Source organism: Cebus imitator, unplaced genomic scaffold (assembly GCF_001604975.1).
Source record: "Cebus imitator isolate Cc_AM_T3 unplaced genomic scaffold, Cebus_imitator-1.0 Scaffold37, whole genome shotgun sequence".
Classification (NCBI taxonomy): Eukaryota; Metazoa; Chordata; class Mammalia; order Primates; family Cebidae; genus Cebus; species Cebus imitator.
The window spans coordinates 5,051,590-5,066,024 of NW_016107352.1; the positions used below are offsets into that span (position 1 = coordinate 5,051,590).

General features: G+C 37.9%; 1 protein-coding gene across 9 annotated transcripts in view; it reads right to left on the reverse strand.

Annotated features, from left to right (window-relative positions):
* COL28A1 (collagen type XXVIII alpha 1 chain) overlaps positions 1–14,435 on the reverse strand; it is a 207,356-nt gene that overhangs the window by 136,157 nt on the left and 56,764 nt on the right. For all 9 annotated transcript variants that reach the window (XM_037737295.1, XM_037737294.1, XM_037737293.1 and 6 more), the window contains 3 exons: positions 5,320–5,364; positions 1,898–1,942; positions 804–857 (listed from right to left, as the gene is read on the reverse strand). In XM_037737295.1, the coding sequence (XP_037593223.1) occupies positions 804–857; positions 1,898–1,942; positions 5,320–5,364 (144 nt within the window). The remainder of the gene's footprint in view (positions 1–803; positions 858–1,897; positions 1,943–5,319; positions 5,365–14,435) is intronic.

Genomic DNA, 14,435 nt, shown 5'->3' on the forward strand with positions numbered 1-14,435 from the left:
AAAAAAAAAAAAAAAAAAAAAAGCTGGTTTTCTGTAGGTTAAGTTGAGGACAGTATCTTCTGCTGTTATTACTGCCATAAATTCCATACCACTCAAATCACTAAGTCGACACTGTTTACTGGATATTTACTATATCTGTGAAATTTACTAAACATTTAGAAGAGTTAAAAAAGGGACTAAAAAGCTTGTTTTAGCAAATTAATGGTCACCCTCATTGGAAAAGAGAGCCTTATAACCAGGCTTTTTAAAGATCCCTCCTATCAGCATCTTTTTGTTCTATATGGCTTATATTCAACCCCTCCCTATCTGTCTCGGCTGGTTTTCTGTGGAATGATATTACAAGCATGGTCCTGATGGCTGAGATTTCCCTATAATTTAAAAAAGCTTGATTTCTGTTGATATAGCAATTGTAAATTTCCTTCCCCTATAAACTGTATATTGAGATGACATTACATTTCGGAAATAGAGTGAGTGGTTTGAATTGTGTCGCTAGTTATTGCTTTTCTGTTTCTAATAAGCCATAAAATAAATAAAGGTCAGGATTAAAAAGCAAACATGGCAAGATTCTAGATGATGGCTTATAGTTAATAATGCCCCCATTTGATTAATATAATAATAAATGATAAAGGTATGCTGCTGACTTCCTGAATGCACTTGGACTTGATTCTCTGTACCTATCTGCAGGTTATTCTGCATTTCCAAAGGTACTTCCTCAAAGATTCCATTGACTTTTACCTAATAAAACATGCATTACCATGGTGCACTAGGGGAAAGGCCTGTCTTTAACCAAAGGGTAAGATTACCTTATTGCCTTGAAACCCCTTTGGGCCTGGATCTCCTGGAGGTCCACTGATTCCCTGCTCCAAGATGAAAACAAAGAATTAGTTCTGAGTACAAAAGGCCAAGCAGGAATGAATCATTCTTTAGGGTCCCTGTAGATCCTGGCGTTAGAAATTAGACTGTGTAACTCAGAGCTAAATTGAAATCACATTCAATTGAGAAATGGAATGAGATAAAATTTCTGTGTCAAATAAGTAGCTTCTAAAATAGCACTTATGCTAAGAGCAAACATTTAATTAACAAGATGTTTATTTAATAAACCTGTATTTTCAATGTTATTCCAACGTTCTTGACTCTTTCTAAAAAAGATTTTACCTATTAAACCTCTTCTTTTTAAAAATATCTAAGGCATATGTAACTGAAGTTAGAGCTTCCAAAGGACCTGTAATAACCAGAATTACTGCGTGGCTCTGGCATTTCCAGAGTAAAGCAAAAAGTTAGTGGTTAACTGGATGGTGTCTAGGAAATTCTGGGTAAAATTATAATTTTCTGTAGGCTTCTTGAAATACTGAAATTAACTCCTCACACAGATCACCATTATAACTCTAGACAAGTTCCTAGGCTAGAAAAAGATTCAAATTATTTTCTGAAATCTATGGATGTCCAACTTAAATGCCTTAGAGAATCAGTCCCTATTATAGAACATTACCTGTAGTTATAGAACAATATAAATACTGTGATTTAGATTAAAATATATAACTTTTCGAACTACACTATAGTAGCAGGCAAAAATACTTACATCCTGCTTTTAACCACTTTGACTTTCTCTGTCTTTCCAGATTCTTAATTTTTTAACTTCACCCTGTTAGCTACTCACTAATATTTGCCTGTTGGTATCTATCTCTGGGAGTCTTAGTTAACTTAATGAAAACTTTAGGGAAGGCATTTCCAAAATTTATTGCACATTGGAATCATCTGGGGATCTTAAAAAATATTAACGCCTGGCTTCAATCTCCACACACTTTGATTTAATTGGCAGAGGGTGCAAGTGGGCAAGGGGGTGGTTTAAAATCTCCCCAGGTGATCCTAATCCAGACTTAGGTTTTAACCCCCTTACCTGAATTCCTCTGGGTCCCTTTGCTCCATATGGCCCTGGGGATCCCTGTGAAATAAAATTGAAAATAAGTCTCTCTAAATACACATCTTCAACATGCAGGAGGGAAGGAAATGTGTTCTCTGTAATTGTTGTCTTCCCTGGTTATCTTAACATCAAAGACAATAACTTGAAATAATCCTAATTAACAAACCAAGGAGTAGAAGTGTAAAACTTTCCTTCACTAAACAAACTCCACAAAAATACAATTTTAGATGTAACTCCCTTGCTTATGTATTGACAGTTTGGTCATTTTGGTTAGAGTAAATAAATTACTTTTTAAGATTCCTTGGAGGGCTATAAACTTATTGGAATATTATTTCCTTCCAACAGGGCAATGTCAGTTAAATTAATAACGTAGTACATTTCCACGATATCTAGATCACTCTTTGGCTCATCTTCAAGACACTGAACTTGGAAAACACTGTTTATATTCAATGCTCTTCTAATAGAAAATATTTCATTCTGTCCCATAATCAGGAAATCCTTTAAATCTTATTTCATGAGGGAGAACATAGTCTAATTTCCCCAGATTTCCACTTTTTTTTTTTTTTTTTTTGCTTATCAAACTGTTAACAATTGACACACTTTGAAAATTATAGAAACATGTAAAGAAACAATTTGAAAAATCACACAGAGGCAAATACCATTAACATTTTTGGCATATTTCCTCCAGTTTTATTCCCAATAGATTTCTCTTCAAATAATGTGATCAAAGTATATGTCTGATTTTGTGTCCTACCTATTTGGCCTTACGCTGTATCAAAAATACTTTTCCATGTCATTAAAAACTCAGAGTAAACAAAATATTCAAGAACAGGGAACTACCATAATTTATTTACTAATTTCCCTAGTTTTGACCCAAGTAATATTATAACGAACATCTTTATGTATAAATCCCTGTCCACTTTCTGATTCACTCCTAAAAATAGTCTCCTAGAAGGGGATGACAGAAGCAGAGACTATAAGCAGATTTAAGGTTTGCTGGCTCTCCTTTGTCTCCCAGGCCATGTGTAGAAATAAAGAGAGGGACACTTCCTCCATGAAGTTTGTTTGTTGATCATTCCCACTCCCTGAGTATGAGAGAGTGTATCTTCATCTTACAGGCTCCCCATCAACAATTAGTATTATACAGTACTTCCTGTTTGCTAATTTTATAGGTGACATAATACTTTTGTGCGTTTGGTTTTCGTTGTTGTTTTTTGTTTTTGGGGTTTTTTCTGAGACAGGGTCTTGCTCTGTTGCCCAGGGTGGAGTAGCTCACTGCAGCCTCTACCTCCCAAGCTCAAGGAATCCTCTCACCTTAGCCTCCCAAGTTGCCCACACTGGTGAGATATTATTTTGTTGTTTGTTGTTGTTTTTGTTTTGTTTTTGATATGGAGTCTTACTCTGTCACCCATGCTGGAGTGCAATGGCACAATCGGCTCACTGCAACCTCTGCCTCCTGGGTTCAAGCAATTCTCCTGCCCCAGCCTCCTGAGTAGCTGAGATGCTAGGTGTGCGCCACCACGCCCAGCTAATTTTTGTATTTTTAGTGTCAAGGACACTATATATCATTGGCTCTAAGACATATTTTTTCACTTTTTTTTCCTTTTTTTTTTTGGGACAGAGTCTCACTCTGTCACCCAGGCTGGAGTACAGTGGTGTGATCTTGGCTCACAGCAACCTCCACCTGCCGGGTTCAAGTGATTCTCCTGCCTTAGCCTCCTTAATAGCTGGGATTATAGGCGCACACAACCATGCCCAGCTAATTTCTGTATTTTTAGTAGATCATGGTTTCACCATGTTGATCAGGCTGGTCTCGAACACCTGACCTCAGGTGATCCATCTGCCTCAGCCTCCCAAAGTGCTGGGATTACAGGTGTGAGCCACTGTGCCTGGCCTTTCATGTTTTTATATCTCTGAGATTGGGGTATATTTTACAATAAATTGCACCTTACATTTATAATTGTCAGTGGGGTTTTTTTTCTTTATTTTTGGCATGGAAAATAATGGGACATTGAATAATCCCTGATATCTTAGTAAATGAAATATGATATCCTTTGTCAACCATTTTTATTTCATCTAGTTTTCCCAGGTATTGTTTGACTTTAATTTCTATTCTATTCTATGTGTGTCCTTTTTCTGTATTTCCAGTATCCAAGGACATCTTACATGTTCAATTATATCCCAGCAAAAAATCTATTTATTTTCCCATTTCCCATTTTGACCAGAGATAATTACCAAGCCTACATTTTGCAGATTCATCTGAACTTTAGCTCTACAGTAGTTTAAAAGCATTCAGAAAGTCTCAATCTATTTAAAGTGTTTAGTTCCATGAGCCAATGTCCTTATCTCCCCCTCTTCTCCTAATTTTCTGCCTCATTTTCTCTCCTTGACGCCATTCCAGAATTATAACATAGAAACTGAAAAAGTTTGGTATCTTGGTGGCATGATGTTAATAGTTCTTAACTGTAATGAAAACTATTTATTTTTGGCTGTATTTTTTTGGACCCTTTGACATTATGTTTCAGATATAATCTCTGTATATATTTGGCCTTTTGAGGAACTCTTTAACATACTCAATACTATTTCCAAATTTAAGTGCTTTTTTTTTTCTTTTTTTGTGAGATGGAGTCTCACTCTGTCACCCAGGCTGGAGTGCAGTGGCACAATCTCAGCTCACTGCAACCTCTGCCTCCCGGGTTCAAGCAATTCTCCTCTCTCAGCCTCCCGAGTAGCTGGGACTATAGGAACATGCCACCATGCCCAGCTAATTTTTGTATTTTTGGTAGAGATGGGGTTTCACCATGTTGGTCAGGCTGGTCTCGAACTCCTGATTTCAGGTGATCCACCCATCTAGGCCTCCCAAAGTGCTGGGATTACAGCCATGAGCCACTGTGCCCGGCCTATATTTATTTTTTAAATAAATGTGAATATCTATCTAATTGTCTATGTCTACATTTTCAAAATTCCAAATCTCTATGTCTAGTTGCACTACACTGTTTATAACTATTTCACTGACTTATTTCAGAGTTCTTCACACTCTTTTGGAAAGTGCCTATTCTCAGTGTTCACATCTGGAAAGCAATTCTACTCTGACTGAACTGCAGCTTGAATTAACTTTCCTGGTTAAATAATTCTTTTCACCATAACATTCAGTAGGTGTGGCCTCCAAGGTTAGGGTATCACAAAGTCTTAATGGCCCATAAGAAAGGCATTTGGGGGCTCCATTTTTGAGTTAGGCATCACTTTGTTTTCTACCACGTTTTACAGATGTGAAAAATTGAGCCATTGATTCCAACTTAGTAGTGAGATCACCATAATTCAGCACAGGAATTTCCCCTTAAGGAAACACAACCCAAAAGGGATCACAGCTGTAAGCATTTTAAAAACATGTTCCTTACTTTGTCACCTTTTATTCCTGGTTTACCACATTCCCCACGTTCACCCTAAAAAATAAATAAGTGAAATAAATAAGAAAACACTTGTAATCATTCAGTATTAAAAATGTTTGGGTTTTTTTTTTTTTAATTCCCAGCAGACTCTTGTAACATAAGCACTCTGTTGGTTTCTACACAATTTTAGCTTCAATACTGTGGGTTGTATGCGCATGGAAATCTGATGATTTTTACCCACGAGCCATCCTTAACTTGACAGGAACACATCAGCAACAATGTAATAAGGGTTGACATTTTTAAGAAATGGACAAAACTAGAAGAAAAGAAACCTAACGTCTAACCACATATTAGATGTCCCTTGCATACATGGTTTAATTGAATCCACATAACAGCCCAAGGAGATCAGCTTTATCATTCTTATTTTATAGTTGAGAACATTTAAACTCAACAAGATAATTTCCCTCTATCAAGTAGCTAGTAAGTAAAAAATCAGGGTCTGAACCCAGATATTCTAACTCAGAATTCCTATATTTTAAGAACACCATGCTTCAGCCTGACACCAACCTTGATCACCTAGTAGGGTTCACCTGGAGAACTGTGAGAGAAAGGATCTGAGATGAGATTGCATTGTGAGTTGGTGGGAACAGGTGCCATAATTAGTTAGCAAGGTCTACTATGGGAGAGTGGGGCTTGGAAGCAAGCATGCTATAGATTTTTCATTATGCTCTACTGCCCTGTCTGCCCTGGAATATTGCAAAAAAAAAAAAAAAAAAAAAAAAACAACAACATTTGAGTTGTGCTTTCGAGTTTATTAGTGATAGTTTATCATAAACATTGCATCTCAGTTAATCTGACATTAACTATCTGAGATAAATGTTAATATAATTTTATAGACTAAAAATTTGTAATTAAGAAGTTTAAGTAAAGAGAGTGTGGTATACAATGGAATATTATTCAGCCTTTACAAAGGAAATCCTGTCATTTGTAACAATATAGATGAATCTGAACCTGGATGACATCATGTTAAATGAAATAAGCCAGGAACAGAAAGACAAATATGGCATAATCTCACTTAAATGTGAGATCTAAAAACGTTGAACTCACAGAAGCACAGAGTTGAAGGGTGGTTACCAGGGATAATGTGTGGAAACTTGGGAAATGTTGGTCAAAAGATACAAAACTTAGATAGGAGCAGTAAGTTCAAGAGATCTGTTGTACAACATGATGGGTATTGTTAATAACATGTCTTGTATTGAAAATCACTAAAAGGGTAGATTTTAAGCATTCTCACCACAAAAATTGATCATTATGTGAGGTGATGCATATGTTAATTAGCTCGAGTTAGCCATTTTACAACATATATGCTTATCAAATCATATTTTATACAATGTAATAAATATGAACTTTTTAGATTTGTCAATTAAAATTTTTAAATAAAAAAAATATTTTTAAAAGGTAGTTTGCTCAAATAGAATGAGAATTGGGACCTCTGAATACCAATCCCTGTCAGACTTTTGAGACATCTAATAATTAGAATTAAAAGGTGACAGAAAAATGACTAAAGTTTTATAATCATAGAATTATCTCGTTTATAAATCACTTTAGAGTTTTCAAAATGCCTATATATATATATATATATACATATATCTTTATTTTGAGCCTCAATTCGATTCTCATTTTCAAGATAAGGAAACACAATTGGAAATGTTAAATGATTTACTTAAATGCACAGGCTACCCAATGACTCCTAGTCCAGTGCTCTCACCACTAGCTTCTGCTGCTGCTGCTGTTGCTGCTTTATTCTGCCTCTACTGCTCTAGGGCATGTTACTGGAAGTGCCACTACACAATGACATAAGGAAATTACATTCAAATATAAATCAAGGCACTACTTCTTTATCCAGGAAGTCTTGCTATGAAAAATAAATATCAGCTGAACTTTTAACAACATAGCAGTGCTCTAAGAAGGGAAATCACAATTGTAACTTCCACTTATTAATGCAAAGTACACGTCATAACATTTACATTATTGCTAATCCCCATAGCAGCGTTTTGAGGTATATCTCCACTCACAGATAAGCAAAATGAGGCTCAGAGAGATTAGTTTGTTCATGACCACAGGCTTGAGTCTGTTAGGCTCTCAAGTCCATGTTCTTATCAGTCACCTGTAGCTGAACAAGGCACACTGTCATAGGCTGCAAGTAACTTTCCATTAACCTGACATTTCTGCCTGGGGTACTGCCTGGGCTCTTGCAGGCATCAGGAGCAGGAAAGAGGGAGGTGTGACCCTTAGAGGCAGCTATGCCTCTGATCAAAAGCAATCTGTTTTCTCTCACATCCTTTTGTGAGTCAAACTGACCCAGGAAAAACTGAGCTTTCACTTAGAACAAGTTGAACGTTTATTTCTGAATGCAAATGGAAAATCACTTTTGAAGAATCAATTAGAAAGCAATTAATTTAATAATGTTGGATGGGATAAAATGAGTCAACCACCAAAATATAAAACAGAAAAGTACCATAAATACACTCAAAATGTTTTTGGCTAGAATTCACATTCCATTTGTCCAGACAGATTTGTTAGCTATAGAGGCCTGAGGAACTGCATTTGTTTTTGGTGGGGAGGGGGGCTGATTTCCATCAATGAAAATATTGTATTCATGTTATTTGCCTCTGCAAAGGCATTTTCCTTTTTGTTGGGCTCATTAATCCCTGTGGAATGGCCAAAATTACATAGTTTCAGAGAGTGAGTATTTCAGAGAGCTATGAACAGATCAGCTTTGTTCTTAGCCTCTATTTTCTGACGCTGCTGCTCCTAGTGAAATTCTGGTTTAAATGTCGATGGTTCAGGGTCACTTTGCTCTGACAGCTTGTATTTTCCAAGTGAGAACTCTTCCAGTGAATCAATAACTCTCGAGACAGTGAAATGAATCTTTTCAAAATATATATGTATAAAGCTTCCTTGTGTTGATAACTACCTCACTATATAAATCAAAATGGAGGAGGGGGCCACCCATAATTTTCCTCAACTATATACAGGATAATTTTACAACCATGAAAATTTTTTAGCTTTCCTGTATTAATATATGTTCCTTTCCTCTTCATAATGGCACTTACATTTGTAGAAAAGCCAACATTTTAGAATACATTGTACACCCATTATTTGATTCTCCAACCACTCTGTAAATTAGGCTGGCCTGTACAAAATTTTATTCCATCCAGTCAAAGAAACAGATACTCCAATATATTGAGTTACCTAAGTTCTTAAGACTGCTAAGTGCAGTATCATGGGGTTGTTCATATTCTCCCCCTTGGAGGCCTGACATTGCCAGTGATTAGGGTATATTTATTGGCTCACATGCCGGCTCACCCCTAATATTTGCAGGGCCCAGGGCAAGAGCGTAAGTGGAGGGCTAAGGATCCAAGATAGCTGAATAGGAAGAATTCCAGAGCGCAGTTCCCAGTAAGAACAACGCAGAGGGTAAGTGCCCACTGCATTTCCAAACAAATGTTCACTGCCCACAGACCAGGAGATTCCAGGCCGAAAACCACCATTTTCAGCATGGCGGTTTCAGCCAGTAACGGCTTAGTACACAGAAACTCACACAAATCTGGGCAGCCGTTTCAACTGGTGCCTAGAACGCCTGAGAGACAGAGCCACCATTTAACTGAAAGGGAGGGTCCTGAGACAGGGAGCCAGGCGATCTGGCTTGGCGGGTACTATCCCCACAAAATAAGCAATCTGAAACACTCTGGATTGAGAGTTTCCCAGCAAGCAAGCCAAAACCAGGACAGCCCAGCTCCGTTGGGGTAAGGGTGACCACCACTACCAAGGCAGTCCACCACTACTGAGGCAGTTCATACAGCAGCTGGGTAGGGCCTGCGGCAGCTCAGCAATGCCTCAGCTGGCAGACTGTGACTAGACTACTCTGTGTGGGGCAGGGCATTTTTGAAAAAAGGCAGAAGCATGATAGGAACCTATAAGTATAGCTGACCTTCGTAGGACATGGCACCTGGAAAAAGAGGCGGTTATGAGTTCCACTGCAGCAGACTTAAAGGCACCTGCCCAGCAGCTCTGCATGGAACAGCAGAGCTGCCAGCACAGAACTTGAGCTCCTATAAGGGACAGACTGTCTCCTCAAGCAGCTCCCTGACCCCCATATACCGAAAGAGACACCTCATAAAGGAGAGCTCAGGCTGAGATCTGGCAGGTACCCTTCTCAGACAAATATAACAGAACAAGAAATTGGCAGCAACCCTTACTGTTCTGCAGCTCCCATAGGGGATCCCCAGCCAAGCAGGGTACTCGGTGGACCTCCAGCAGTCCTGCAGCAGAGCGGCCTATTAGAAGGAAAACTAAAAAACAGAAAGCAATCACTTAATCATCAACAAAAAGGACGTCAACTCAGAGACCCCATCTGACAGACACCAACTACAAAAGACCACAGGTAGATAAAGCTAGTAAGATGGGAAGAAACCAGTGCAAAAAGGATGAAAACACCGAAAACCAGAACGCCTCTCCTCCTCCAAAGGATCACAACGCCTCACTAGCTAGGGATCAAAGAAGCAAGGAGAATGAATCTGATGAACTGACAGAAACAGGCTTCAGAATGTGGGTAATAACAAACTTCTCAGAACTAAAAGAACATGTGTTAACCCAATGCAAAGAAACTATGAACCTAGAAGAAAGGTTACATGAGATGCCAACTAGAATAAACAGCTTAGAGAAGAATATAAATGACTTAATGGAGCTGAAAAACACAGCACAAGAACTTCGTGAAGCATATCCAAATTTCAACAGCTGAATCAACTAAGCAGAAGAAAGTATATCAATGAAATAAAATGAGAAGGAAAGAATAGAGAAAAAAGAGTGAAAAGAAACGAACAAAGCCTCCAAGAAATATGGGATTATGTAAAAAGACCTAATCTACGCTTGATAGGTGTACCTGAATGTGACAGAGAAAATGGATCCAAGCTGGAAACCACTCTTCAGGAAATTATCCAGGAGAACTTCTCCAACCTAGCAAGTCAGGCCACCATTCAAGTCCAGGAAATACGGAGAACACCACAAAGATATTCCTCAAGAAGAGCAACCCCAAGGCACATAATCCTCAGATTCACCAGGGTTGAAATGTAGGAAAAAACGCTAACAGCAGCCAGAGAAAAAGGTCGGATTACCCACAAAGAGAAGCCCATCAGACTCACAGTGGATCTCTCTGCAGAAACCCTACAAGCCAGAAGAGAGTGGGGGGCCAATATACAACATCTTAAAGAAAAGACCTTTCAACCTAGAATTTTGTATCCAGTCAAACTAAGCTTCATAAGCACAGGAGAAATAAAATTCTTTATGGACAAGCAATTGCTGAGAGATTTTGTCACTACCAGGCCTGCCTTATAAGAGCTCCTGAAAGAAGCACTAAACAAGGAAAGGAACAACCAGTACCAGCCACTCTAAAAACGTACCAAATGGTAAAGACCATTGACACAATGCAAAAAATGCATAAACTAACAGTCAAAACATCCAGCTAGCATCAAAATGGCAGGATCAAATTTACACATAACAATATTAACCTTAAATGTAAATTGGCTAAATGCCCCAATCAAAAGACACATACTGGCAAATTGGATAAAAAGTCAAGACCCATTGGTGTGCTGTATTCAGCAAACCCATCTCATGTGCAAGGACACACATAGGCTCAAAATAAAGATATGGAGGAAGATTTATCAAGCAAATGGAGAGCAAAAAAAAGCAGGAGTTGCAATCCTAGTCTCTGATAAAATGGACTTGAAACCAACAAAGATCAAAAGAGACAAAGAAGGGCATTACATAATGGTAAAAGGATCAATGCGTCAAGAGAGCTAACTATCCTAAATATATACACACCCATTACAGAGTCACCCAGGTACATGAAGCAAGTTCTTAATGACCTACAAAGAGACTTAGACTCCCACACAATAATAGTGGGAGACTTTAACACCCCATTGTCAATATTAGATCGAGACAGAAAATTAACAAGGATATCCAGGACTTGAACTCAGATCTGGACCAAGCAGACCTAATAGACATCTACAAAACTCTCCACCCCAAATCCACAGAACATACATTCTTCTCAGCACCGCACTGCACCTACTCTAAAATTGACCACATAATTGGAAGTAAATCACTCCTCAGCAAATGCAAAAAAAAAATGGAAATCATAACAAACAATCTCTCAGGCCACAGGGTAATCAAATTAGAACTCAGGATTAAGAAACTAACTCAGAACTGCACAACTTCATGGAAACTGAACAACTGGCTCCTGAATGTCACCTGGATAAACAATGAAATGAAGGCAGAAATAAAGATGTTATTTGAAACCAATGAGAATGAATATACAACATACCAGAATCTCTGGGACACATTTAAAGCAGTGTCTAGAGGGAAATTTATAGTAATGAATGCCCACATGGGAAGCAAGGAAAGATCTAAAATCAATACCCTATCATCAAAATTGAAAGAGCTAGAGGAGCAAGATCCAAAAAACTCAAAAGCTAGCAGAAGACAAGAAATAACTAAGATCAGAGCAGAACTGAAGGAGACAGAGACACACACAAAAAAAATCCTTCAAAAAAATCAATAAATCCAGGAGCTGGTTTTTTGAAAAGATCAACAAAATAGACAGACCACTAACCAGATTAATAGAAAAGGGAGAAGAATCAAATAGATGCAATAAAAAATGATAAAGGGTATGTAACCACTGATTCCACAGAAATACAAACTACAATCAGAAATTACTACAAACAACTCTATGCACATAAACCAGTAAACCTGGAAGAAATGGATAAATTCCCAGACACTTGCACCCTCCCAAGACTAAATCAGGAAGAATTCGAAACCTTGAATAGACCAATAACAAGGGCTAAAGTTAAGGCAGCAATTAATAGCCTACCAATAAAAAAAATCTAGGTCCAGACGGTTTCCCAGCTGAATTCTACCAGACGTACAAAGAGGAGCTGGTACCATTCCTTCTGAAACTATTCCAAACTATCCAGAAAGAGGGAATCCTTCTCAAATCATTTTATGAGACCAACATCATCCTGATACCAAAACCTGGCAGAGACTCAACAAAAGAGGAAAACTTTAGGCCAATACCCATGATGAACATAGATGTAAACATCTTAAATAAAATACTGGCATACCTAATGCAACAGCACATCAAAAACCTTATCCATCATGATCAAGTAGGCTTCATGCCAGGGATGCAAGTCTGGTTCAACATAGGCAAGTCTATAAACGTAATCCACCACATAAACAGAACCAAAGACAAAAACCACATGATTATCTCAATAGATGCAGAGAAGGCCTTCAACAAAATTCAATAGCCTTTATGCTAAAAACTCTCAAAAAACTAGGTATTGAAGGAACATATCTCAAAACAATAAAAGCTATTTACCACAAACCTACAGCCAATATTATACTGAATAGGCAAAAACTGGAAGCATTCCCTTTGAAATCCAGCACTAGACGAGGGTGCGCTCTCTCTCTCACTACTCCTATTCAACATAGTATTAGAAGTTCCAGCCAGAGCAATTAGGCAAGAAAAAAAATAAAGGTATTCAATTAGGAAAAGAGGAAGTCAAATTGTCTCTATTTGCAGACGACATGATTGTACATTTAGAAGACCCTATCATCTCAGCCTAGAATCTCCTTAAACTGATAAGCAACTTCAGCAAAGTCTTGGGATACAAAATCAATGTGCAGAAATCACAAGCATTTGTATATACCAATAACAGACTAACAGAGAGAGAAATCATGAGCAAACTCCCACTCACAATTGCTGCAAAGAGAATAAAATACCGAGGAATACAAGTAACAAAGGATGTAAAGAACCTCTTCAAGGAGAACTACAAATCACTGCTTAAGGAAATAAGAGAGGACACAAACAGATGGAGAAACATTCCATGCTCATGGTTAGGAAGAATCAATATCGTGAAAATGGCCATACTGCCCAAAGTAATTTACAGATTCAATGCTATCCCCATTAAGCTACCAATGACCTTCTTCACAGAACTGGAAAAAACCACCTTAAACTTCATATGGAACCAAAAGAGAGCCTGCATAGCCAAGACAATCCTAAGCAAAAAGAAAAAAACCAGAAGAATCATGCTACGTGATTTCAAACTACAAGGCTACAGTAATCAAAACAGAATGGTACTCGTATCGAAACAGATATATAGGGTATATCACAATATATAAACGATAAACAGCACACATGTACAACCATCTGATATTTGACAAACCCAACAAAAACAAGCAATGGGGAAAGGATTCCCTGTTCAATAAATGGTGTTGGGAAAACTGGCTAGCAGTGTGCAGAAAGCAGAAACTGGACCCCTTCCTGATACCTTACACTAAAATTAACTCCAGATGGATTAAAGACTTAAACATAAGACCTAACACCATAAAAACCCTAGAAGAAAACCTAGGCAAAACCATTCAGGATATAGGCATAGGCAAGGACTTCATGACTAAAACACCAAAAGCATTGGCAACAAAAGCCAAAATAGACAAATGAGAACTAATTAAACTCCAGAGCTTCTGTACAGCAAAAGAAACAATCATTAGAATGAACCGGCAAGCAACAGAATGGGAAAAATTTTTTTGCAATCTACCCATCAGACAAAGGGCTGATATCCAGAATCTAAAACAGGTTTACAAGAAAAAAACAAACCCATCCAAAAGGGGGCAAACGATATGAACAGACACTTTTCAAAAGAAGACCATATGAGGCCAACAAACATACAAAAAAATACTCATCATCACTGACTATTAGAGAAATGCAAATCAAAACCACATTGAGATACAACCTCACACCAGTTAGAATAGCGATCATAAAAAAATCTGGAGACAACAGATGCTGGAAAGGATGTGGAGAAATAGGAACACTTTTACACTGTTGGTGGGAGTGTAAAGTAGTTCAACCATTGTGGAAGACAGTGTGGAGATTCCTCAAGGATCTAGAAACAGAAATTCCATTTGACCCAGCAATCCCATTACTGGGTATATACCCAAAGGATTATAAATTGTTCTATTATAAAGACACATGCACACACATGTTCATAGTGGCACTGTTTACAATAGCAAAG